The sequence below is a fragment of the Mobula hypostoma genome, chromosome 8 (genome assembly GCF_963921235.1).
Source record: "Mobula hypostoma chromosome 8, sMobHyp1.1, whole genome shotgun sequence".
Taxonomy (NCBI): domain Eukaryota; kingdom Metazoa; phylum Chordata; class Chondrichthyes; order Myliobatiformes; family Myliobatidae; genus Mobula; species Mobula hypostoma.
The window spans coordinates 293,043-320,419 of NC_086104.1; the positions used below are offsets into that span (position 1 = coordinate 293,043).

The 27,377-nt window shown below is 46.4% G+C and overlaps 1 protein-coding gene across 3 annotated transcripts in view; it reads right to left on the reverse strand.

Annotated features, from left to right (window-relative positions):
- Positions 1-4,973: 4,973 nt before the first annotated feature.
- preb (prolactin regulatory element binding) overlaps positions 4,974-27,377 on the reverse strand; it is a 70,101-nt gene continuing 47,697 nt past the window's right edge. Inside the window, exons 6-9 of one of the 3 annotated variants that reach the window (XM_063055360.1) lie at positions 21,163-21,336; positions 18,884-18,956; positions 6,009-6,168; positions 4,979-5,633 (exon numbers count right to left, since the gene is read on the reverse strand). In XM_063055360.1, the coding sequence (XP_062911430.1) occupies positions 5,539-5,633; positions 6,009-6,168; positions 18,884-18,956; positions 21,163-21,336 (502 nt within the window). In that variant the 3' untranslated portion in view covers positions 4,979-5,538. Of the gene's footprint in view, positions 5,634-6,008; positions 6,169-18,883; positions 18,957-21,162; positions 21,337-27,377 lie in introns of all 3 variants that reach the window. The other 2 variants (XM_063055359.1, XM_063055361.1) reach the window with 2 other exon arrangements.

Genomic DNA, 27,377 nt, shown 5'->3' on the forward strand with positions numbered 1-27,377 from the left:
GTCTGCTAACCAATTCTCCACCCACACCAATACCTTACCCCCAATACCGTGTGCTTTAAGTTTGCACACTAATCTCCTATGTGGGACCTTGTCAAAAGCCTTTTGAAAATCCAAATATACCACATCCACTGGTTCTCCCCTATCCACTCTACTAGTTACATCCTCAAAAAATTCTATGAGATTCGTCAGACATGATTTTCCTTTCACAAATCCATGCTGACTTTGTCCGATCATTTCACCGCTTTCCAAATGTGCTGTTATCACATCCTTGATAACTGACTCCAGCAGTTTCCCCACCACCGACGTTAGGCTAACCGGCCTATAATTCCCCGGTTTCTCTCTCCCTCCTTTTTTAAAAAGTGGGGTTACATTAGCCACCCTCCAATCCTCAGGAACTAGTCCAGAATCTAACGAGTTTTGAAAAATTATCACTAATGCATCCACTATTTCTTGGGCCACTTCCTTAAGCACTCTGGGATGCAGACCATCTGGCCCTGGGGATTTATCTGCCTTCAATCCCTTCAATTTACCTAACACCACTTCCCTACTAACATGTATTTCGCTCAGTTCCTCCATCTCACTGGACCCTCTGTCCCTTACTATTTCTGGAAGATTATTTATGTCCTCCTTAGTGAAGACAGAACCAAAGTAATTATTCAATTGGTCTGCCATGTCCTTGCTCCCCATAATCAATTCACCTGTTTCTGTTTGCAGGGGACCTACATTTGTCTTTATCAGTCTTTTCCTTTTTACATATCTATAAAAGCTTTTACAGTCCGTTTTTATGTTCTCTGCCAGTTTTCTCTCATAATCTTTTTTCCCCTTCCTAATTAAGCCCTTTGTCCTCCTCTGCTGAACTCTGAATTTCTCCCAGTCCTCAGGTGAGCCACTTTCTCTGGCTAATTTGTATGCTACTTCTTTGGAATTGATACTATCCCTAATTTCTCTTGTCAGCCACGGGTGCACTACCTTCCTTGATTTATTCTTTTGCCAAACTGGGATGAACAATTGTTGTAGTTCATCCATGCAACCTTTAAATGCCTGCCATTGCATATCCACCGTCAATCCCTGAAGTGTCATTTGCCAGTCTATCTTAGCTAATTCATGTCTCATACCTTCAAAGTTACCCCTCTTTAAGTTCAGAACCTTTGTTTCTGAATTAACTACGTCACTCTCCATGTTAATGAAGAATTCCACCATATTATGGTCACTCTTACCCAAGGGGCCTCTCACGACAAGATTGCTAATTAACCCTTCCTCATTGCTCAAAACCCAGTCCAGAATAGCCTGCTCTCTAGTCGGTTCCTCGACATGTTGGTTCAAAAAACCATCCCGCATACATTCCAAGAAATCCTCTTCCTCAGCACCTTTACCAATTTGGTTCACCCAGTCTACATGTAGATTGAAGTCACCCATTATAACTGCTGTTCCTTTATTGCACACATTTCTAATTTCCTGTTTAATACCATCTCCGACCTCACTACTACTGTTAGGTGGCCTGTACACAACTCCCACCAGCGTCTTCTGCCCCTTAGTGTTACGCAGCTCTACCCATATCGATTCCACATCTTCCCGGCTTATGTCCTTCCTTTCTATTGCGTTAATCTCTTTTTTAACCAGCAACGCCACCCCACCTCCCCTTCCTTCGTGTCTATCCCTCCTGAATATTGAATATCCCTGAACGTTGAGCTCCCATCCCTGGTCACCCTGGAGCCATGTCTCTGTGATCCCAACTATATCATAATCATTAATAACAATCTGCACTTTCAATTCATCCACCTTATTACGAATGCTCCTTGCATTGACACATAAAGCCTTCAGGCACTCTTTTACAACTCTCTTAGCCCTTTTTAATGCTTGCCCTGGATTTGTCGGCCTGCCACTTTTACTTTTCCCCTTTGTACTTTTTGCTTCTACGCTCACTTTACACCCCTCTGTCTCTCTGCACTGGTTCCCATCCCTCTGTTGTGAACTAACCTCCTCACACCTAGCCGCTTTAATTTGATTCCCACCCCCCAACCATTCTAGTTTAAAGTCACCTCAGTAGCCCCCGCTAATCTCCCTGCCAGGATATTGGTCCCCCGAGGATTTAAGTGTAACCCGTCCTTTTTGTACAGGTCACACCTGCGCCAAAAGAGGTCCCAATGATCCAAAAACTTGAATCCCTGCCCCCTGCTCCAATCCCTCAGCCACGCATTTATCCTCCACCTCATCGCATTCCTACTCTCACTGTCGCGTGGCACAGGCAGTAATCCCGAGATTACTACCTTTGCGGTCCTTTTTCTCAACTCCCTTCCTAGCTCCCTATATTCTTCTTTCAGGACCTCATCCCTTTTCCTACCTATGTCATTGGTACCTATATGTACCAGGACCTCTGGCTCTTCACCCTCCCACTTCAGGATATCTTGGACACGATCAGAAATATCCCGGACCCTGGCACCAGGGAGGCAAACTACCATCCGAGTCTCTGGACTGCGTCCACAGAATCGCCTATCTGACCCCCTTACTATCGAGTCCCCTATCACAACTGCCCTCCTCTTCCTTGCCCTACCCTTCTGAGCTACAGGGCCAGACTCTGTGCCGGAGGCAGGGCCACTGTCGCTTCCCCCGGGTAAGCTGTCCCCCCCAACAGTACTCAAACAGGAGTACCTGTTGTTAAGGGGCACAGCCGCCGGGGTACTCCCCATCACCTTCCTTTTCCCCTTCCCCCTCCTAACCGTGACCCACTTGTCTGCCTCCCGTGGCCCCGGCGTGACCACCTGCCTTCCACTCCTCTCTATCACCTCCTCACTCTCCCTGACCAGACGAAGGTCATCGAGCTGCAGCTCCAGTTCCGTAACGCGGTCCCTTAGGAGCTGCATCTCGATGCACTTGGCGCAGATGTAGACGTCCGGGAGGCTTGGAGACTCCAGGGCCTCCCACATCCGACACCGAGAACAGCAAACTGCCCTCACAGTCATAATGCCCCTCTCCTCAAATAGCAACAGAAAATGAATGTCAAACCTTCCTCGCCTCACCCGCTTCCGCCTAAGCCCGGTGAGCTGAAGCCCTTAAGTCTTCACTCTGCTCCCGGCTCACTCCGCCGCCCGCAAACTACGCTGCCCGCTCTATGAGGCTCTGTTCCTTGTAAATCTGCCGCGCTGCACTGCCCTACGTCACACGCCTGCGCAGTCCCGCCTCTCAGAAAGCCGTTGGAGAAAAAAAAATAACGAAAATTTCAAAAATCTCTTTTTCGGCACTCCCACTCAGACTCTCAGACTCCTTCTTCGAATCAAATCCGAAGCAGGATGTCTGCCCTTTTAAATCTGCCGCGCTGCACTGCCCGACGTCACACGCCTGCGCAGTCCCGCCTCTCAGAAAGCCGTTGGAGAAAAAAAAATAACGAAAATTTCAAAAATCTCTTTTTCGGCACTCCCACTCAGACTCTCAGACTCCTTCTTCGAATCAAAAAACATTGTATCATTTCTTAATACATGTATGCATTTCTAAATGACAATAAAAGAGGACTGAGTGTTCTCATAATCTAAAAGGATCCTTTTCTGCTTGGCTGCCAGTGACTAGTGTTGTTCCACAGGGGCCCACTTCTTTTTACGCTGTATATAAATGATTTAGATGATGGAATAGATGGTTTTGCTGGCAAATTTGGAGATGATGAGAAGATTGGTGGAGCAGCAAGTAGTTGAGGAAACAGGTAGGCTGCAGGTTTGGAAAATGGGCAAGAAAGTGGCAAATGAAATACAATGTTGGAAAATGCATGGTCATATACTTTGGTGGTAGAAATAAATATATAGACTATTTTCCAAACAGGGAGAAAATCCAAAAATTTGGGATGTACAGGTATTTGGGAGTCCTTGTGCTGAAGAGCCTAAAGGTTAACTTGCAGGTAGAGTTGGTAGTGAGGAAGGCAAATGTTATGTTAGCATTCATTTCAAGAGGTCTAGAATACAAGAGCAGCGATGTGATGCTGAGGCTTTATAAGGCATTGGTAAGGCCTCACCTTGACTATTGTGAACAGTTTTGGGCTCCTTATCTAAGAAAAGATGTGCTGGCACCCATTGGAGAGGGTCTAGAGGAGGTCACAAAGATGATTATGGGAATGAAAGGCCTTCAATAAGAGGAACACTTGAAGCTCTGGGTCTGTACTGACTGGAAATAAGAAGGATGGGGAGGATCTCTTTGAAACCTTTCAAATGTTGAGGGGTGGGGGAGTCTTGGATAAGAGGGCACAGCCTCAGGATAGAGGGGCATCAACTTAAAACAGAGATGTGGAGAAATTTCTTTAGCCAGTGAGTAGTGAATTTGTGGAATATATTACCACAGGCAGCTGTAGAGGCCAGGTCATTGGGTGTATTTAAGGCAGAGGTTGATAGGTCCTTGATTTGACATGGCATCAAAGGTTACAGGGAGAAGGCCGGGAAGTGGGGTTGAGGAGGGGGAATAAAAGGATCAGCCACGATTGAATGGCGGAGCGGACTCGATGGGCCAAATTGCCTATATCTGCTCGTATGTCTTATGGTGTTAAGTTCTTAAAAAATGAGACTACCTTGGATATACTTACTGGTTAGCATGGCCACATATGGACTGAAGGGCTGTTTCCATTTTGTACAGTTTAACTGATTTTAACAGATTTTTAAAAATTCAGGCCACCTGCACTTTCAGTGCATATCAATTTGTATATAAAATGACAGCCCCCTTTGCACATTTTAAAGAGCTGTTCCTGTTCGGATTATGCCTCAGAGCCACACTGTTGATCTTTGGACAGCCAAGCTTGTTAAGGGACCTTCTGGTCAGTTTGGTCCTGGGCCTGAACAAAATGTCCAATCATCCCAATCTTGCCCCTCATTCAAGGTTACTTCCTTGCCCGGGTGCCCCTGGAGAAAGACATTAACTCCATAACTTGTGGTTGCCATGGGTGCTGAAGAGGAATTCAGACAAAGAAGAAATAGCATTTTAAGTTTTGTACTTTGTTGCATTTGTTAAAGTTATTTAAAGGAGGAATTCCAGCTCCTCATACTTTTTGCCATTAGTAGTTACATACTGGGGAAGTAAAATGGACAGGGTAAAGGGGACAGAAGGTGGGGGTAAGTGAATACAGTCTGTTCTGTGAACACTGCAATTCCACCTATGTTAGTCAGATCAGTGGCTGCTGATGATCCAATACAACTCAGGACTTACATGGAATTTCTCAACTTATTCGCAAATGTGTCAGAATTCCAATGGCTCCATCAATGAATCCAAAATCTAGGACCAATTTAATGAGATTGAGAAAAATAAACAGAAATGATTATGGGGGGATTAACTGGTGAACAGATGCACAATATCAGAGGAAATGTAGTTACTGGTATCTGGAATTCACTGCCTGAGGAGCTATTGCGAATAGAAGGTCCTTGTGCATAGTGCGAAACATATCCCTGCACTATCTCACAGACATTTCATTTTACACAAGGAGTGTTGAGAAGCCCACAACATGGCTGTTCATTTCAGTCCAGTTCTACTAGGATCATGTTAACTGAACTAGCATCTTCCTGAGGAAGAAGATTACAGAAGTCCAGGAAACAGGTGCTGCAAAAGGACAATTGTGAGCACGATGATCAATCCACACAGCAGCATCACCACCCAGACAGGGAACAGTTCTGTAAAACAAATTATTGTTGTTATCGGCCATCATTACAGTACAGTGCAATACATTCCCCACAATCATCACTCTTGAGCCCCCACTACAGGAATGCAGAGCCAACATGGGGCTAGGTGGCAGGCAGAGCGTGAGATGGCGACGGGCTGAGACAATAAGACTCAGCATCATGCTTTAACTGATGTGGTGTTGTTAGGTAAACCAATACATGATGGAAAATAAGCACACCTGAGACAGAAGAACAGCCTGGTGTCTGATGTTCTGTCTAAACCAGCTTTCTACATTAACATATGAGTTATAAACTTGGAGAAGAAAGCATCAATCAAACAGCTTGTTCTGAGGACAGATTAGAGAATTCCATAAATCTGGGACTTACGCCTGCTGGGAACCAGATGCAATTTACATCGGCTGTCTACAGCCACACTCAACAATGCAGCCTCACTCTCCCCAGTCATCTCCCTGGCTCGACGGACATCAGGTAGGAAGGCCAAGTCAGTCACCACAATCCCATGTGTTTCTCTCATGTAGTAAACTTGCTGTGTTCAGCAAAACAAAAAGGAACAGAGTAATTCAATTTTGTTTCCTCTTTACTTCATCAAAATACCATCAGTCTCTCCCATCTCCTCTCCACCACTTCAAAATTTCCCAGGTAACTCATCCCTCCTGCTTAGTATTACCAGTGACTCTTTCCAGCATCCTCCTGGACTTCACAATCTTTTTAAAGCACTTTGTCTGATTTTAAATCCTCCTTCAGCTAAGACCAACTGACCATCTGGTTCCCTGCTTCTTTCCAAAGGCCTTCTCAATGAACTTTGCCACATTCAAAGATTTTCACACTGAGGTCTCTCCTTTCATGCACAACTGATGACGTACTACCTAGGAGAGTTACAACCAGAAGGCAGGGGTGAGGACCTCTGACCAGAAATGAGGCAGTTGAGAAGTAGGGGACAAATGCTGTGAGTTTAGAAGTCAGATCAGCCAGGAACACAGCAAAGAGAGAGTAAAGACTGGTGGCCTAAACTGCATCTTTTTCAAAGTAAGAGGCTTAAGGTGAACAATTCAGCCTGTGGTTTGGCTCAGGAACTGAAACATTACAGCATGAACAGGAATGTGGTTAAAGAAGAGATGGACTGGCAACCCCAAGTTCCAGGACACAAATGCTACAGGTGCAATAGAAATACAGGTAACAGAGGAGGTGAAAATGTAAGGTTGTGGCGACCCACTTTCTGGCACCCACGAACCGGCTCACAACAGCGCGCGCAGGCAGAGGGCTGGCCCCAAAAAGGGCGCCAGGCCATCTTCACCAGCAGGGGGAAAATCCCACGCGCAGAAAGGGTCTGGGAATATGCATTCCCCACAGCAGTGCCGCCCCAGGGAGGGCGGGAACAGGAAGGCTTTAAAGCAGGCCGCGAAGTTTGAATAAATCTCTTTCATCACAACTCTAACTCACCGACTCCGTGTGGTTATTTTAGCGCTGTGTGTAGCACACTGCTACAATTGGTGACCCCGACGGCCCAAACTATATTTGGACCAGAGATGACCGACGCTGCATCTGTTCACGCAGTTTCGTTAAAACTGCCAAGCTTCTGGACGCTGCGACCCCAATTATGGTTCGAACAAGCAGAAGCACAATTCCACATTCGGCAGGTAACCTCGGAGTCCACTCGCTACTACTACGTGCTGAGCTCACTTGACCAGGAGACAGCTGCACAAGTTGAGGAGTTTACACAGTCGCCCCCAGAGGACGGCAAATACACAGCATTCAAAGCCCTGCTCATAAGGACTTTCGGACTCTCACGGCACGAACGAGCACACCGCTTAATGCACCTGGATGGTTTGGGAGACAGGCCGCTGTCAGCATTAATGAACGAGATGCTGGTCCTGGCTGAAGGACACAAACCCTGCCTTATGTTTGAGTAGGCGTTCCTAGAGCAACTGCCTGAGGACATATGCCTGCTGCTGTCCGACGCAGATTTCAGCAACCCCCGGGAGGTGGCGGCCCAAGCAGATGTGCTGTAGAATGCCAGGAAAGAGAGAGGGGCATCCGTCGCACAGATCACCAAGCCGCGTGCCCAGCGGCAGACCAGACCAGGCCTGGTAGCAGAGCCTACAAAACCCGGCGACGGGAGTGAGGAGCCCAACAAACAATGGTGTTTCTACCACCAGCGGTGGGGCACAGAGGGCCGCCGCTGCAGACCACCCTGCAAATTCCCGGGAAACACCAGGGCCAACCGCCGCTAATGGCTACGGCGGCTGGCCATCAGGACAGCCTCCTGTACGTCTGGGACAAGCAGTCGGGACACCGCTTTTTGGTCGACACCGGAGCGGAGATCAGCGTCTTACCTCCAACGAGTTACGACACCCGCAACAGAGAACCGGGACCCACCCTGAGGGCCGCAAATGGCAGCACAATACGAACCTACGGCACCCGCACAGTACGGCTACAGTTCAGCTCCAGCCGGTTCACATGGGACTTCACACTGGCCGCCGTGGCCCAACCACTCCTGGGGGCGGATTTTCTACGAGCCCACAGCCTGCTGGTCGACCTGCAAGGGAAGCGATTAGTCCACGCCAAGACTTTTCAAACGTTCTCCCTGGGTGAAGCACAGTTGCCAGCCCCACACCTGGACTCCATCACGTTGTCCGACGACGAATTCACCAGGGTCCTGGCGGATTTCCCATCAGTACTGACACCGCAGTTCACGGCAGCCATGCCCAGACACGGAATACAGCACTACATCCCGACCCAGGGACCACCCCTCCACGTCCGTGCTCGAAGGCTTCCCCCGGACAAGCTCCGACTGGCGAAGGAGGAGTTCAAGAAGATGGAGGAATTGGGGATCATACGACGGTCCGACAGCCCATGGGCCTCCCCCCTTCACATAGTGCCCAAGGCAACGGGGGGCTGGGGACCATGCGGTGACTACTGCAGACTGAACGAGGCTACAACGCCAGACCGCTACCCTGTGCCGTACATTCAAGACTTCGCAGCAAACCTACACGGCGCAAGGATCTTTTCCAAGGTAGACCTCGTCCAGGGATACCATCAAATCCCTGTACATCCGGACGACGTCCCCAAAACAGCACTTATCACCCCGTTCGGACTTTTCGAATTCCTCCGAATGCCGTTTGGTCTAAAGAATGCTGCACAGACTTTCCAGCAGTTAATGGACGCAGTGGGACGCGACCTGGACTTTGCATTCATCTATTTGGACGACATCCTCATAGCCAGCAGTAGTCGGCAGGAGCATCTGTCCCACCTCCGCCAGCTCTACTCCCGCCTGAGCGAATTCGGCCTTACAATCAACCCAGCCAAATGCCAGTTCGGACTCGACACCATCGACTTCCTGGGCCACAGGATTACTAAAGACGGAGCAACCCCGCTGCCCGCCAAGGTAGACGCGGTCCGCAACTTCCCCCAACCCAACACAATCAAAGGCCTGCAGGAATTCGTGGGTATGGTGAATTTCTACCACCGTTTCCTCCACTCAGCAGCCCGAACCATGCGACCCCTGTTCACTCTAATGTCGGGTAAGGGCAAGGACATTACCTGGGACGAAGAGGTCGCAATCGCTTTCATTAAAACCAAAGAAGCCTTGGCAAATGCCGCGATGCTAGTGCACCCCTGAACGGACGTTCCTACTGCCCTCACAGTGGACGCATCCAACACAGCGGTCGGTGGAGTGCTGGAACAACTCATTGAGGGCCGCTGGCAACCCCTGGCGTTCTTCAGCAAACACCTACGACCACCTGAACTCAAATACAGTGCTTTCAACCGGGAGCTATTGGCACTATACCTGGCAATCCGGCATTTCAGGTACTTCTTAGAAGGTAGGCCCTTCACCGCGTTCACTGACCACAAACGGCTTACCTTTGCGTTCATGAAGGTGTCCGACCCCTGGTCGTCCCGCCAGCAGTGACATCTGTCCTACATCTCCGAGTACACGACGGACATCCGGCATGTCTCTGGAAAGGACAACGTCGTGGCGGACGCACTTTCCAGACCTACCATACAGGCCCTGTCCCAGGGGGTGGATTATGCAGCGCTGGCAGAGGCACAGCAGGCAGACGCTGAGATCCCCAGTTACAGGACTGCAGTCTCCAGTTTGCAGCTCCAAGACCTCCCCGTAGGCCCAGGTGAGAGGACCCTACTATGTGACGTAGCTACCGTCCAACCCCGCCCCGTCGTCCCAGCAGCCTGGCGCCGGCAGGTTTTCGAGTCCATTCACAACTTAGCGCACCCCTCCATCAGGACGACCGTCCGGCTGGTCGCCAACAGGTTCGTGTGGCATGGACTGCGTAAACAGGTCAGTGAATGGGCCAAAACGTGCATGCAGTGCCAAACGGCCAAGGTGCAGCGGCATACCAAGGCTCCGCCGCAGTAGTTCGAACCCACCCGCCGGAGGTTCGACCACATCCATGTGGATATCGTGGGGCCCCTGCCAGTGTCACGAGGAGCGCGGTATCTCCTAACTATGATAGACCGGTTCACCAGATGGCCAGAGGCAGTCCCGCTCACCGACACCACCTCCGAATCCTGCGCCCAAGCACTGATCGCAACCTGGGTAGCCCGCTTCGGGGTACCGGACCACATTACCTCCGACAGGGGCGCCTAGTTCACCTCCAGCCTGTGGTCGGCTTTTAGGATCTCAGCTACACCACACAACTGCCTACCACCCACAGTCGAACGGACTAGTGGAGCGCTTCCACCGTCACCTGAAATCGACTCTCATGGCCCGCCTGGAGGGGCCTAACTGGGTGGACAAGCTTCCCTGGGTCCTGCTCGGAATCCGCACGGCGCCCAAAGAGGATCTGCACAACTCGTCGGCTGAGTTGGTGTACGGCGCACCCCTGGTAGTCCCAGGAGAGTTCATACCAGCCCCAAGGGGGCAAGAGGAAGAACCCACAGCAGTCCTGGACAGACTACGGGAGAGGCTCGGTAACCTGGCCCCCATCCCCACTTCACAGCACGGACAGAGCCCGACCTGCGTACCCAAAGACCTGCAGAACTGTAAGTTTCTTTTTGTACGACGGGGCGGACACCGGGCACCGCTACAGCAGCCCTACGAGGGGCCGTTTAAGGTGATCAGGAACAACGGGTCCACGTTCGTGCTGGACATTGGGGGGAAAGGGGAGGTTTTCACAGTAGACCGACTCAAACCGGCCCATGTGGACTTGGCACAGCCGGTCCAGGCTCAGGCACCGCGGCGCAGGGGCAGACCTCCCAAACAGAGGCCGATCCAGACTGTGGACATTGGGGGAGGTATCGCCGGTTCTGGGGGGGGGGGATTATGTGGCGACCCACTTTCTGGCACCCACGAACTGGCTCACAACAGCGCATGCAGACAGAGGGCCAGCCCCAAAAAGGGCGCCAGGCCATCTTCACCAGCAGGAGGACAATCCCGCGCGCAGAAAGGGTCTGGGAATATGCATTCCCCACAGCAGTCCCGCCCCAGGGAGGGCGGGACCAGGAAGGCTTTAAAGCAGGCCGCGAAGTTTGAATAAATCTCTTTCATTGTAACTCTAACTCACCGACTCCGTGTGGTTATTCTAGCGCTGTGTGTAGCACACCGCTACAAGGTGTTACATTTTAGAAGGTTTAATGCAAGGGGTAAGTATACAGTTAATGGCAACACCTTAATAGTTTTCATGTGCAGAGAAATCTTGGGGTCTAAGACCATTGCTCACTAAAAGTAGCCACACAAGTAGATAGTGTACTAAAGAAGTTGTATGGCATACTTGCCTTCATTCGTCAGGGCACTGAGTATGAGAGTCAGAAAGTCATTTTGCAGCCGTATAAAACTTTGGCTAGGCTGCACTTAGTATAAAGTAGGATCACCACAATGCTCCCTAGACTAGGGGACATAAGACACAGGGGCAGAATTAGGCCATTCAGCCCATCAAGTCTGCTCTGCTATTCCATCATGGCTGATTTATTATCCCTTTCAACCCCATTTTCCTGCATTCTCCCCATAACCCTTGATGCCCTCACCATTGTGTGCAGTTTTGGGCTCCTTATTTTAGAAAGAATGTGCTGACATTGGAGACGGTTCAGAAAAGATTCACAAGAATGATTCCAGGAATGAAAGGGTTACAGTATGAGGAACCTCTGGCAGCTCTTGGGCTGTGTTCCCTGGAGTTCAGGAGAATGAGGGGAATCTCACAGAAACATTCCGAATGTTAAAAGGCCTGAACAGATTAGATATGGCCAAGTTATTTCCCATGGTAGGGGAGTCTAGGACAAGAGGGCACAACTTGGATTGAAGGACGTCCATTTAGAACAGAGATGCGGAGAAATTACTTTAGTCAGAGAGTGGTAAATCTGTGGAATTTGTTGTCATGAGCAGCTGTGGAGGCCATGTCTTCGGTGTATTTAAGGCATAAATAGATGGGTTCTTGATTAGCCAAGGCATCAAAGGGTATGGGGAGAAGGCAGGGGAGTGAGGATGACTGGAAGAATTGGATCAGCCCATGACTGAATGGCGGAGCAGACTCAATGGGCCGAATGGCCTACTTCTGCTCCTATATCTTATGGTCAGTCAAGAACCTATCAACCTCCGCTTTGAGCTATAATGAGAGGTTGGACAAACTTGAGTTATCTTCTCTGGAGCAGTGGAGACTGAGAGGAGATCCGAAGGGTATATAAGATTATGAGAAGTATAGATAGGGAAGACAAACTATCTTTTTCCCGGGGTAGAAGTATCAAGTACTAGAAAGCATACATTGAAAGTGAGAGGGACAAGTTTTGTTGTTTACACAGAGTGTGGTAGGTGCCTGGAATGTATTGCTGGCGAGCGGTGCAGCAAGATACAACAGTGCTATTTATAAGCTGTTGATAGACACATGAATATACCGGGAATAGAGTAAGATGGATCACGTACAGGTGAAGAGAATTAGTTTCATCTGAGCTTGTTCAGGCACAAATGAGATTGAGGGTAACCTTACAGCAGTGTATAAAGTAAATCATGACATGAGAGTGGTGCGGACAGCCCAGCGCATCTGTAGTTGTGAACTTACCATGATTCAGGACATTTACAAAGACAGGTTGTAAAAAGGGCCAATAGAACTATTGGGGACCTGAGTCACCCCAACCACAATCTATTCCAGCTACTACCATCCAGGAAACGGTACCACAGCATAAAAGCCAGGACCAACAGGCTCCAGGATAGTTTCTTCCACCAGGCCATCAGACTGATGAACTCACGCTGATTTCAGTGTAGTCTATATTAGATTGACTGTTCTATTTATTATGAATTACTATGATTGCACATTGAGATGGAGACATAACGTAAAGATCCTCATGTCTGTGACGGATGTAAGAAATAAAGTCAATTCAATGTGGGCTGAAGGGCCTGTTCCTCTTCTGTATTGTTCTACGTTCTGTGGGGGTGATGGGGAAGGGGCTTTTCCCCTTCTGATGAGTGAGGATATAACAGCAGTGCTTAGAGGGGATTTTCAGGGGGATTGTTCCGTGAGGACATGTGGACAGAAGGAAGAGTTAAACACTTTGATGGGTCTGTACTACAGGCCCGCAATAATCAGTGGGAATTAAGAGCCGAGATGGAGGGAGACTGTAGATAGCAGGAAGCAGAATAGGGTAGTGAGTGGGAGATTTTAACTTAACTACCCTAATATGGATCACGCATCATGCAAAGGGTTTGGATGGGGTGGAACTTGTTAAATGTGCCCAAAAAATCTTCCTTAATCAGGAAGGTGGGCTAAAGACAACAACAACTGGCACAGCTGTTGTGTACAGCTTTGGTTAGAGGAAAGATGCAATCAAACTGGAAAGGGTGCAAAGAAGATTTACGAGAGTGCTGTCAGGACTCCAGAACATGAACTATAAGGAGAGGTTAGGCAAGCAAATACTTTATTCTTTGGAAAGATGACCTTATAGAGGTGTATAAAATCACGAGGGGCGGCGAAAGACACAGCTTCAGAAAACAAAGACATCCCTTGAAGACCATGTTAGGGATCTGGAGCAGCAGCTGGATGATATTCGGCTTGTACGGGAGAGTGAGGAGATAATTGATAAGTTACAGAAGTAGTCACACCAAAGTTGCAGGAGGTGAGTAGCTGGGTGACTGTCAGGAGAAATGGAAATGTGAACAGGCCATTCGTGCAGGGCACCCCTGTGGCCATTCCCCTCAATAGGAAATCTCTAAAATCTCTGGTCATCTGTCCATATAAGAAAAACACTGAACAAGAATGGTGTTCATGGAAAGACACCACAGAGAAAACCACTGCTTTCCAAAAAAAAACATTGCTGCACGTCTCAAGTTTGCAGAAGACAACCAGGATGTTCTAAAACATTTCTGGGACAATGTTCTATGGCCTGATGAGAAAAACCTTCATCCCAACCGTGAAGCATGGTGGAAGGAACATCATGGTTTGGGGCTGTTTCACTGCCTCAGGGCCAAGAAAGCTTGCAACTATTGAGGGAACAATTCATTCAAAGTTCTATCAAGACATTTTACAAGAGGATGTTAGGGTAGCAGTCCGTTACCTGGAGCTTAATAGAAGTTGGATAATGCAATAAGATAATGATCTGAAAGACAAGAGTAAATCAACAACAGAATGGTTTAAAAAGAAGAAAATTCGTGGTTTGGAGTGGCTGAGTCAAAGTCCTGACCATAATCCTATTGAAATGCTGTGGAAGGACCTGAAGCAAGCAGTTCGTGCGAGGAAGCCCCCCAATTCCCAGAGTTGAAGCAGTTTTGTAAGGAGGAACGGCCCTCATCCTCCAAGCCAACGGGCAGGACTGATTAACAGTTACCGGAAATGTTTGGTTGAAGTGATTTCTGTACATGAGGGTCACACCAGTTACTGAAAGCAAAGGTTCACATAACTTTCCCAACAAATACATGTAATAGAAAACCTACAGCACAATACAGGCCCTCTGGCCCACAAAGCTGTGCTGAATATTAGATCATTTTTTTAAATAAATAAATGAACAAGTATAATGTTTTTGTGTTATTTATTTAATTGGTTTCTTTTAATCTAGTTTTAGGACATGTGAGGATCTGATCACATTTTTGGTTATACTTATGCAGAAAAAGAGAAAATTCTACAGGTTCACAGACTTTCTAGCACCACTGTATGCTGCAGTTCAAGGATAGATGGCTTTGTTGCCAAGTTTGAAGATGATACAAAGGTTGGTGGAGGGGAAAGTAATGTTGAGGAAACATGTAGGCTGCAGAAGGACTTAGACAGATTAGAAGAACGGGCAAGAAAGTGGCAAATGAAATATATTGTTGGAAAATGCATGATCATGCACTTTGGTAGTAGAAATAAATGTGTGGACTATTTCCTAAGCGGGGAGAAAATCCAAAAATCTGAGATGCAAAGGGACTCGGGAGTCCTAGTGCAGAACACCCTAAAGGTTAACTTGTAGATTAAGTCAGTGTTGAGGAAGGCAAATGCAATGTTCGCATTCATTTCAAGAGGTCTGGAATACAAGAGCAGGGATGTGATGCTGAGGCTTTATAAAGCACTGGTGAGGCCTCACCTTGAGTATTGTGAACAGTTTTGGGCTCCTCATCTTAAAAAAGATGTGCTGGCATTGGAAGGTGTCCAGAGGAGGTTCATAAGGATGATTCCAGGAATGAAAGGGTTTCATATGAGGAACATCTGACGGCTCTGGGGCTGTACTTGCTGGAATTTAGGATGAGGGAGAATTTCATTGAAACCTTTTGAATGTTGAAAGGCCTAGACAGAGTAGATGTGGAAGTTATGTTTCCCATGGTGGGAGAGTCTAGGACAAGAGGACGCAGTCTCAGCATAGAGGGGTGTCCACTCAAAACAGAGATGCGGAGAAATTTCTTTAGCCAGAGTATGGTGAATCTGTGGAATTTGTTGCCACGTGCGATTGTGGAGACCAGATCTTTGGGTGTATTTAAGGCAGAGATTGATAGCTTCTTGATTGGACATGGCATCAAGAAGGGTCAAGGGTTACGGTGAGATGGCCAGGAATTGGGGTTGAGGAGGAAAAAAAAGGATCAGCCATGACTGAATGATGGAGCAGACTCGATGGGCCAAAAGGCCTAATTTTGCTCCTATGTCTTATGGACTTACGGAAACCTTCCAGAACACACTTAACAAGCTCCACCACATAAGGGGCCCAAACCTGCTCACAATACTTCAAGTGAGGCTTCAGCAGTGTCTCAACATTACACTCTGCTTTTATATTCTTGTCCTCTTGAAATGAATGCTAATAATGCATTTGCCTACCTTACCACAGTATTTTCTCTCCATTTAGAAAATAATCAACGCTTTCATTTCTTCTACCGAAGTGCATGACCAAACACTTCCCGACACTGTATTCCATCTGCCTCTTCTTTGCCCATTCTCCTCATCTGTCTAATTCCTTCTATAGCCTCTCTATGTCCTCAAGACGATATGCCCCTCCGCCTACCTTCATATTGTCTGCAAACTTTGCAACAAAGCAACATCATTCAAATCATTGACATATAACGTAAAGTGGTTCCTTAAAGTGGCTATAGCGAGGGGTGGTAATGACGACAAGTTCCCACTACCAATTAAATGTTCCCAATTGTATGTGCCTCAAATAGCCTCTGACAAGCAAGTCCAGCTCCTGGCCTTCATGTGTGACTTAGCTACTAGGTCTGGTGGAACTGTTTCTACAGAGCCCTGTGAAACACCACTAATCACCAGCAGCCAACCAGAAGAGGCTCGCTTTCTTCCCACTCTTTGCCTCCAGCCAATCAGCCACTGCTTTATCCATGCTAGAATCTTTCCCTAATACCATGGGCTCGTAGCTTGTTAAGCAGTCTCATGTGTGGCACCTTGTCAAAAGCCCTCTAAAAATCCAAGTACACATATCAACCAATTCTCCTTTGTCTATCCTGCTTGTTATTTCTTCAGGGAATTACAACAGATTTGTCAGCCAAGATTTTCCCTTGAGGAACCATGATGTTTACGGCATATTTTATCATGTATCTTGAAACTACATCCTTATCAATCAACTCCAACCTCTTCCCAACCATTGAGGTCAGACTAACTGGTCTACAGTTTCCTCTTTTCTGCCTCGCCCTCTTCTTGGAGAGTGGAGTGACATTTGCAATTTTCCAGTTTTCAGGAGCCATTCCAGAATCTAGTGATCATTGAAAGTCATTACTAATGCCTCCACAATCTCTTCAGCCACCTCTTTCAGAACTCCGTGGTGCGCACCATCTGGTCCAGATGACTTATCTATCTTCAGACCTTTCAGTTTCCCAATAATCTTCTCTTTAGTTATGGTAACTTCTACACTTTATTACCCCTGACACCTGGAACTTCCACCGTGTCTGTTAGTGTCTAAGATACTGTTAATATCTTCCACCATGAAGACTGATGCAAAATTCTTATTCTATATGTCTGCCATTTCCTTGCCCCACTTATAACCTCTGCAGCTTCATCATTTTTCAGTGGTCCATATCCACTCTCGCCTGTCTTTTACACTTTATGTAGCTGAAGAAACATAGAAACATGGAAAACCTACAGCACAATACAGGCCCTTCAGCCCACAAAGTTGTGCCGAACATGTCCCTACCTTAGAAATTACTAGGCTTACCCATAGCCCTCTATTTTTCTAAGCTCCACGTACCTATCCAAAAGTCTCTTATAAGACCCTATCGTATCCGCCTCCTTCACCGTTGCCGGCAGCCCATTCCACACACTCACCACTCTCTCCATAAAATACTTACCCCTGACATCTCCTCTGTACTGACTCCCCAGCACCTTAAACCTGTGCTCTCTTGTGGCAGCCATTTCAGCCCTGAGAAAAAGCCTCTGACTATCCATACGATCAATGCCTCTCATTATCTTATACACCTCTATCAGGTCACCTCTCATCCTCCGTCGCTCCAAGGAGAAAAGGCCAAGTTCACTCAACCTGTCTTTATAAGGTATGCTCCCCAATCCAGGCAACATCCTTGTAAATCTCCTCTGCACCCTTTCTTTGGCTTCCACATCCTTCCTGTAGTGAGGCGACCAGAAATGAGCACAGTATTCCAAGTGGGGTCTGACCAGGGTCCTATGTAGCTGCAACATTACCTCTCGGCTCCTAAATTCAATTCCATGATTAATGAAGGCCAATACACCGTATGCCTTCTTAACCACAGAGTCAACCTGCACAGCTGCTTTGAGCGTCCTATGGACTCAGACCCCAAGATCCCTCTGATCTTCCACACTGCCAAGAGTTTTACCATTAATACTATATTCTGCCATCATATTTGACCTACCAAAATGAACCACTTCACACTTATCTGGGTTGAACTCCATCTGCCACTTCTCAGCCCATTTTTGCATCCTATCAATGTCCTGTTGTAACCTCTGACAGCCCTCCACACTATCCACAACACCCCCAACCTTTGTGTCATCAGCAAATTTACTAACCCATCCCTCCACTTCCTCATCCAGGTCATTTATAAAAATCACGAAGAGTAAAGGTCCCTTTTAATATAATATTGGATACTTTTAGTATTATTGGGAAGCTTACTTTCATATTCCACATTAACCTTCTTAATGACTTCTTAGTTGCCTTCTGTTGGTGTTTAAAAGCTCCCCAATCCTCTAACTTCCCACTAGCTTTTGCTCTACTACATGCCTTCTCTTTGACTTTTATGTTGGCTTTGACTTTCCTTGTTAGTCATGGCTGTGTCATCTTACCTTTAGAATATGTCTTCATATTTGGATATGTATATCCTATGCATTCAGAAGTAATTCCAGAAATTCTAGCCTTTGCTGCTCTGTCCTCATCCTTGCCAGTGTACTTTCCAGTCAATTCTGGCCAACTCCTCTCTCATGTTGCTGTAATTTCCTTTACTCCACTGTAATACTGATACGTCTGACTTTAGTTTCTCCTCAAATTTCAGGGTGAATTCGATCATATTATGATCACATGTTGCTAAGGTTCTTTAACCCAAAGGTCTCTGATCAATTCCGGTTCACTGCACAACACCCAATCTAGAATAGCTGATCCCCTAGTGGGCTCAACCATAGGCATCTCATCGGTATTCTAGAAAATGCCCCTCTTGGAATCCAGCACCAACCTGATTTTCCCAATCTACCTGCATACTGAGATCCCCGCGACTATTGTAACATTATCCTTCAATTTCTTGTGAAATCATTTATCTTTATTCTTTCCACCATTCTTGGTGGAAGCAAGTCTCACAGAATTCTATCAGAAGTCCAAAAGGGATCAAAAACAAAAGTGACAAGTATAGGCAAAAAAGAAGGTTGTTTTATTACCTGGAGAGAGAAGGCAATGTAGATAGCTACAGAGCCAGTCACAGTCCCAAGTCCTAGAAATGTTCCCAAATCACTGGAAGAAAAAGAGAGCATCTTACAAACAGCATGAGAGAGAGTATGATCAGAATGCTGTCACATTGAACAATGAATGGAAAATAACCTGTTCACTCTTTTACTTCACAAATGCATTGACTTTCTCTGAGTCAATATACATTGTGATACAGGCTCCACAGATTTGGAATTTCATTGCAGAATGCGCCCCATACAATTTTCTCCCAACAGGGCAAAGACAACAAAAATATTAATTAAGCAACACATATAAAATGCTGGACGAACTCAGCAGGCCAGGCAGCATCTATGGTAAAAAGTACAGTCGATGTTTCGGGCCCAGAAGATTGACTCTACTCTTTTCCATAGAGGCTGCCTCGCCTGCTGAATTCCACCAGCATTTTTGTTTGTGTTGCTTGGATTTCCAGCATTTTCTCTTGTTTTTAAAGATATTAACTACTACTGAGGTACAAGTCCTACAAACACTCTCACTGAGGTGTGGGTTCTCCAGACACTGACCTTCATTGGGGAATTGGTTTTACGCATACAGTACTGTGCAAAAGTCTTAGGCACATATATATATATAGTTAGGGTGCCCAAGACTTTTGCACAGTACTACAGTAATTGTGCCGGCTGGTGGCGCAGTGACATCAGCGCCGGACTCTGGAGCGAAGGTTCCTAAGTTCGATTCCAGTCCGGCTGCTCCCCGGCACGCTTTCCATCCGTGCTGGGTTGAGTGTCGAGCTCGCAACTCGGCCTCGTAAAAAAAAACTGCGCTGTGAGAAGGACGTGGGGGACCACTCACAGAATCTTTCCTCCAAGACAACCATTTTAAAAAGTGATCACCGAGGCTCTAACAGAGTGTGGCACATAAAAGAAAACAGTAATTGTATGTATTGCACTGTACAGCAACAAAAAACACATTTCATGACATGTGAGTGATGATAAACATGATTCTGATATAGTGGAATGAGATGGGTTTGCTCTGACTGTGCACAGATGTACAGGTCAGTATTGAGTGTATTTGGGCTCGTTGGGTCAGAAGGGCCTGTTATTGTGCTATATCTCAAAATAATAAAAATAATAAACACAAATGACCAAGAAAACTATTTCTCAGTGACATCTCGGTCCACACATACTGGGGAGTCTGTTTTTAATCACAGAGGAAGTGAACTCCTCAGACACAGACTCTCATAGGCACCAATCTTGCCTATGTTTAATAGGCACAAACACATAGTAATTTGGTGGGAATTTTTAATTCATTTTTTGGACTGTTGGATATCACTGACAAAGCTTCACGCTAGCCATCATCAAAAGGACACTGAAAGCCAATGGCAAAGAGTTATACTAGAATACAGGGTCTACAGATGCCAGCCCTTACTGAGAATAATTCCTCACTGATTCGCACTGGGGTACCATTCCAGGCACCAGTTCTCAGCTGGGTGCAGTTCTGAAGACAATGACATTCATAGAATCATAGAAACATATGGCAGTGACATGGGTTCGTTCAGCCCACCTTGGCCAAACCAGTTGTGGTGCTTACCTACTCTAAACCTACCCACTTCCTGTCAGAGCTGCTTTTAGTATTTCACTGCTAAGGTTCCTTAAGGTTGCTATAGCTGTGAGTGGTAATGGGGACAAGCTCCCACTACCTATTAATGCTACCAACGGCATGTGCCTCAAATAGCGTCTGACAACCAAGTCCAGCTCCTGGCCCTCACGTGTGGCTTAGCTACGAAGCCCAGTGAAACCGTTTCTACTGACAGGAGAAGGGGCAAAGGTGGGTTACTGGCACCTTAAAACCAGCTGCTTCGGGCAGATGGGGCTCGTCAGCTGTAGATGGCAGCTCATCTAGGAGAAGGAAAACTCTGATCTCAAACCTCTACTGCCTTGCGGTCATATCTACTTATGGGGAAGACTTCAGGAGTAAACCCCAAGCTGGAGTCCCTAAGACAGTTGTATGTTGAGTTCACTGTTGTCTGACAACTCCTAAAATGCTGCTGGTACCAAACTGTACTGGTCTCGACGTTTCTTTGGATTCATCAGATGTGTGGAGATGGGGAGCTTGCTCTCCATATCATACCACCCAGGCTTGCGTATCTAGAGAGCAGGAATGCAATATCCATGGTCAACTCTGCCCAATGAAGGCCTTCACCTCACTGTGGAATTGCTGAAAATCAAGGCTAGCTACTGAACTCAAAATAAACCACCATTCCCGAAAAAAGGTATACCTGACTGCCATTGCAGAGATCACCTCATTGCCACAGGGCCGAGTGAGAAGCGGCAGGAAATTATTCCCATCCCACTTGCTGACGTAGCACTGAAGGGGTTTCCGCTCTCGCTTATGTGGAATCTGCACAGTGTAGAGACGGAGAGCTTCCTTATTATCCTCAACCTTCCCAAACCTGCAAAACAATGACCCAGTGAGTAGCAATAAAGATGTGACAGAGACAGATAAACAACCAGAGAAAAATGAATATATCAGAGAGCTACTAATGTTCTGCCTTTCAGTCTCATGTGTCATTCCAGTCAGATTCTCTTGGGGCTGGAGCTCGAGTGATAGAACACGGAAACAGGCCCTTCAGACCATTCATCAGTGCTTTCCTCAGTCAGCCCCATGTGCCTGCATTTGGCCCATATCTCTCTAAACCCTTGAAAGAACTCAGTGAGTTAAGCATCTGTGGAGTGGAAGACTTGTCCCAGGCAGCTCTTTCCATATATCTTCCCACCAGCCCCCCGACTCTGAGTGAAAGAGTTTGCCCTGGCAGCTCTTTCCGTGTAACCCACCCCCTACTCTGTATGAGAGTTGCCCTTCACCTTGCCTTACTCCATCTGCCACTTCTCCACTGAACTCTGCATCCTATCTATCTCCCATTGTAACGTGGAAATTTACTAGAATGAATGCAAATGTGAAGGACTGGATATGTGCAGAGGATGCAGAGGTTTAAATTATTCTAGGAGCAGAGAAAGTCCTGAAATTACCAATGTTATGTGGTGGTTTTGAGATTAGATTAGATTCAACTTTATTGTCATTGTGTCGAGTACAGATACAAAGCCAATGAAGTACAGTTAGCATCTAATCAGAAATGCAAAGAATAGTGTTATTTACAAAATAACTGCGAATATAAAGTAAGTGCTACAGCACACAAATATAAAAGTATTGAGACAGTACAATATGGGTGCAATACTGCTTAGCGCTGTGATGAGGTTCAGCAGGGTCACAGCCTCAGGGAAGATGATCTTCCTGTGCCTGCTGGTGCGGAGCAGAGGCTCCTGTAGCGCCTACCGATGGGAGGAGAGTAAAAAGTCTATGGTTAGGGTGAGATGCATCCTTGATAATGCTTTTCGCCCTGCCCAGGCAGCGTTTATGGTAGATGTTGTCAATGGTGGGCAAGATCCAGAAAAACTTGGCTGTATGAATTCAGAATTGGTTTGCTCACAATAGGCAGACGGTGATAGAAGATGGAATGCATTTTGCATGGAGGTCAGTGACCTCCAGAGATTTCTTCTGGGACCCTGCCTTTTGTGATTTTTTTGTAAGTGACTTGGATGTGGAAATGAAAGAGTGGGTTAATAAGTTTGCAAATGACAAAGATTAGTGGAGTTGTACAGAGCATAGAAAGTTGTCATAGGTTACAATGACGCACTGCCAGGGTGGATACAGAAGTGGCAAATGGAGTTAAATCAAGAAAAGTGTGAAGTAATAAACTTTGGAAAGTTGAGTTCAAAGGCAGAGTCCAAGAGTTCAGAATCAATGGCAGGATTCTTAGCAGTTTCGAGGAACAGAAGGATCTTGGAGTTCACGTTCAAAGATTCCCTCGATGTTGCCAATCAAGAGGTGGTGTTGTGGCACTACTAATCAGAGATAGTGTCACAGTTGCATAAGTTGTGGGTGCAAGTTAGAAACAGGAAGGGGGTCAATAATTCTAGTGGGTGTTTTTTATAGACCACCCAACAGTAACAGAGACATCGAGGAGCAGAAAGGGAGACGGATTCTGGAACGGTGTAATAATAACAGGGTTGTGTTGGGAGACTTTAATTTTCCCCAATATTGATTGGCATCTCCCTAGAGAAAGGAGTTTAGATGGAGTGGAGTTTGTTAGGTGTGTTCAGGAAGGTTTCCTGACACAATATGTTGATAAGCCTCGAGCAGAGGCTGTACTTGATGTGGTATTGGGAAATGAATCTGGTCAGGTGACAGGTCTCTCAGTGGGAGAGCATTTTGGAGATAGTGATCACAATTCTATCTCCTTTACCATAGCATTGGAGAGGGACAGGAGCATACAAGTCAGGAAAACGTTTAATTGGAGTAAGGGAAAACATGAAGCTATCACACAGGAACTTAGAAGCATAAATTGGGAGCAGATGTTCTCAGGAAAATGTACAGCAGAAATGTGGCAAATGTTCAGGGGATATTTGCGTGGCATTCTGCATAGGTACGTTCCAATGAGACAGGGAAAAGATGGTAGGGGACAGAAACCATGGTGTACAAAGGCTGTAGAAAATCTAGTGAAGAAGAAAAGCTTACAAAAGGTTCAAAAAACTAGGTAATGATAGAGAGCTAGAAAATTATAAGGCTAGCAGGAAGGAGCTTAAGAATGAAATTAGGAGAGCCAGAAGGGGCCATGAGAAAGCCTTGGTGAGCAGGATTAAGGAAAATCCCAAGGCATTCTACAAGTATGTGAAGAGTAAGAGGATAAGACGTGACAGAATAGGACTAATCAAGTGTGACAGTGGAAAAGTGTGTATGGAACCAGAGAAGGTAGTGGAGGTACTTAATGAATACTTTGCTTAGTATTCACTACAGAAAAGGATCTTGGCGATTGTAGGGATGACTTACAGTGGACTGAAAAGCTTGAACATATAGACATTAAGAAAGAGGATGTGTTGGAGCTTTTGGAAAGCATCAAGTTGGATAAATCACCAGGACCAGACGTGATATACCCCAGGCTACTGTGGGAGACAAGGGAGATTGATGAGCCTCTGGCAATGATCTTTGCATCATCAATAGGGATAGCGGAGGTTTCGGAAGATTGCAGATGTTGTTCCCTTATTCGAGAAAGGGTGTAGAGATAGCCCAGGAAATTATAGACCAATGATTCTTACCTCAGTGGCTGGTAAGTTGATGGAGAAGATCCTGAGAGGCAGTATTTATGATTATTTGGAGAGGCATAATATGATTAGGAATAGTCAGCATGGCTTTGTCAAAGGCAGGTCGTGCCTTAAGAACCTGATTGAATTTTTTGAGGATGTGACTGAACACATTGATAAAGGAAGAGCAGTAGATGTAGTGTATATGGATTTTAGCAAGACATTTGACAAGGTACCCCATGCAAGGCTTATTGAGAAAGTAAGGAGGCATGGGATCCAAGGGGACCTTGTTTTGTGGAACCAGAATTCATTTGTATGGAACTCAGGACTAGGAAGGGTGCACTGATTGCCCACCAGGACATTGAGGAACAGATATGTAATCAGATTAAGGAAATGTGTAAAAATAATAGGGTATTGTCATGGGGGATTTCAGCATTCCTAATATAAAATGGGACCTGCTTAGTGTAAGGGGGAAAGAGATCAGTACCGAGAGTACATTACAACACTTAGAGATCAAGGAGTAGGAAGTTTTGGGTCTCCTAATGAGTATTAGGGTGGATAAGTCCCAGGGCCTGATGGGATTTACCCCAAGTTATTAAAGGAGACAAGAGATGAGATTGCTGGGCCATTCACCAGTATCGTCACGTCCTCTCTAGACAGGGGCGATGTTCCAGAGGAATGGCAAGTGACTAATGTTGCATCTGTATTTAAGAAGGGAACAAGCAAAAATCCCGGGAACTATAGGAATCCCTGAATCTCACGTCAATTGTAGGGAAATTGCTGGAGAAAATTCTTAAGAGCTAGAATATATGAGCTTTGGAAACCCATGGCCTAATTAGGGAAATTTAGTCTGGCTTTCTGCGTGGCAGGTTGTTCGAGTGATTTTTGGGTTTAGGTCATTTACATTTAGCAAATGGCTTTGGCCACCAGTCTTCTGTTCCTTGACAATGTACTTTGGATTTAGTTTGTAACAATGCTTTTCCTAAAAGCTGTGAATCCCAGTCCAGATGCTGATGGCACCGGTGGGATGGATGTAATCAGAAGGTGTGAAGTTTGTATGTAGCTTCAAAAGAAAGCATTGTCTATACTTTGTAAATATGGATTGCCCTTTGTATTTAGCGAATAAATATCGAGCCCCACACTGAGCCAGCACACCTTTCCACCGAAAGCGTCTCCGTATGATGCCTGCTATATCTTGTTTTGTTGAATAAAGAAGCTGCTTTGTATCTACCAGTAACTCTCTTTCCGGTGATTTCATTCACGCAACAACATTTGGTATCAGGAGTGGGACACCTTCGTGACCCATCGTGTGGCCAGCGATCTTAGCAGTCTAAGTGGGTGAGTATTTTCTAAAATAGCACTCACACTTGGATCTGTTCGGGTCAGTGGTACATGGGAACACGAGGTATCACGAACGCGGAGAGCTGAACTGATAGATATAAAAGTGGTGTGTGTGCGTGCATGTGTGTTTATGTAAGTGAGGAAACTTGGCGTGTTAACTTAGTGAGACGGAACCACCAGTTGCGAAGGGTGGTTACCGACGTTTCGGAATGCCAGAGCTGGGGCGTGTATACTCGTTCGGGGAGCTGAATTTTAGTGTATGTTTTGCAAGTGTGATGCAAAGGAATACAGCAGGCATAATGAGTTCAGGTGCTCAAAAGTGGCAGATTGTGGAGTACATACTTTGTGGTTTTAAGTATGTGCTGTTTAACTGGTACCCGCCTTTTATATTTTGCATAGTATGGAAATTGGTGTGGAGATATCTCAGGGAGAAGTTTTACCCAGATATGTCTGCTAGGATGGCACCTATTGAGGTCAGGCAACATCAGGCTGAGAACCCCAATGATCCAAGCCAGCCTTTGACAATGGTTACGACCATTCATAAGCCCTTCACCCCCGGGGAGAAATAGAGAATTTTGTCAGAGTTGCACTCAATTAAAGTCGCCTGTGGGAATTCAGAATTCTGCCATAAGCTTGAAGAAATGGTTGAAATTCACCAGATGCACCCTAAAGGTATACATGTGTTAGTAAAAGCGAAGTGCCTGGGGAATACGTGGGACAGGATGGCCCAGGGGGTGCAGGAAGGTACATGGGCAACTATCGGGAACGCCGGCAAAGAAGAAAGATATCACTTTTTTAAAGGGGAAGTGAGGCAGCGACTGAGGGGAGGTGAGAGTAACTGGGGAACGATAATGGCAGTGATTCAAAAAGCTGATGAGACGGCCATGGATTATGCATAACGTAAATATCGAGCATACGAGGAGTATTCAGGATTGGATAATCCAAGGAGGGACGACCCAGGTTTCCTGAAAATGCTGAAGGAAGGCCTGAGCTCAGCCCACCAGGAAATTTTAGATTAAGGCATAACGGTGGGGTCGACCTACTCTGCGATAGTTTCCTGGGCCAGTGAGATAGACCGAAGAAAGTGCAAGAGAGATCGTAAAGTGGCTATAGTGGATGCAACTGCTGTGATGTCCCAGAGAGATTGTTTTGTTTGCCGGCAGCCAGAGCACGAAGTGAGGAAGTGAGGAATTGCTGGAATAGACCTGGGAGGGTAAAGGAGTTGATATACTATAGGTGTGGCCTATTGGGAGATGGTTGGAGGCAGTGTCCAAAACAGAGGAAAGAAAAACAGGTGAATATCACAGCAGACACACAATCTCTCATCCCATCGGTGCCCAGTCTGACCAATCTGACTATCGATCAGATCAAAGAGCTAGTAAAGATGGCTCCTAGGTCAGAAAAAGATGTGGCGGCGGGCCTCACTGTCAGCACTGGTGACCTGTGGATGTATACAACAGCAACGTTAGGGGACAGCAATGCAATATGTTAGTGGACACAAGGGCATCAGTATCAATAACAGACCTACCCTTGCCAACAACCGGACAGGTAATTTATATTTGAAAGAAGCGAGTCACAAATACTAGAAACTGGGGGAGTGCAGCTTCCAGTGTATTTCTGGGTATGTCCAAATATCGAGGGCACTATCCTTGGAATAGACATCCTAAGGGAAGCAGGAATTGTTACAGATTCGGGAAAGGGAGAAGTAATATGGACGAATCAGGGGCAGTGAACGCATACAACAAACATTATACACAACCTGGCTAGCATAGTCGCAGCTGCCCTGATCAGTCTCCAGAGACTGGAGCCAGGATGGTGTCTATGGGTTACTTTGTCAGCAGTTCCCAACAGTGTGGGCTAGCCACAAGCCAGATTGTGGTCGAGTAAAGATAAACCCAGTTAAAATAGAGGAGAGTCTGTGTAAACCCCAGATGCAGTACCCTATAAAATCTGACGCACTGACCGCTGTGCAAGGTATAGCGAAGGAACAAAAACACCAGGGGATACTCAGAGA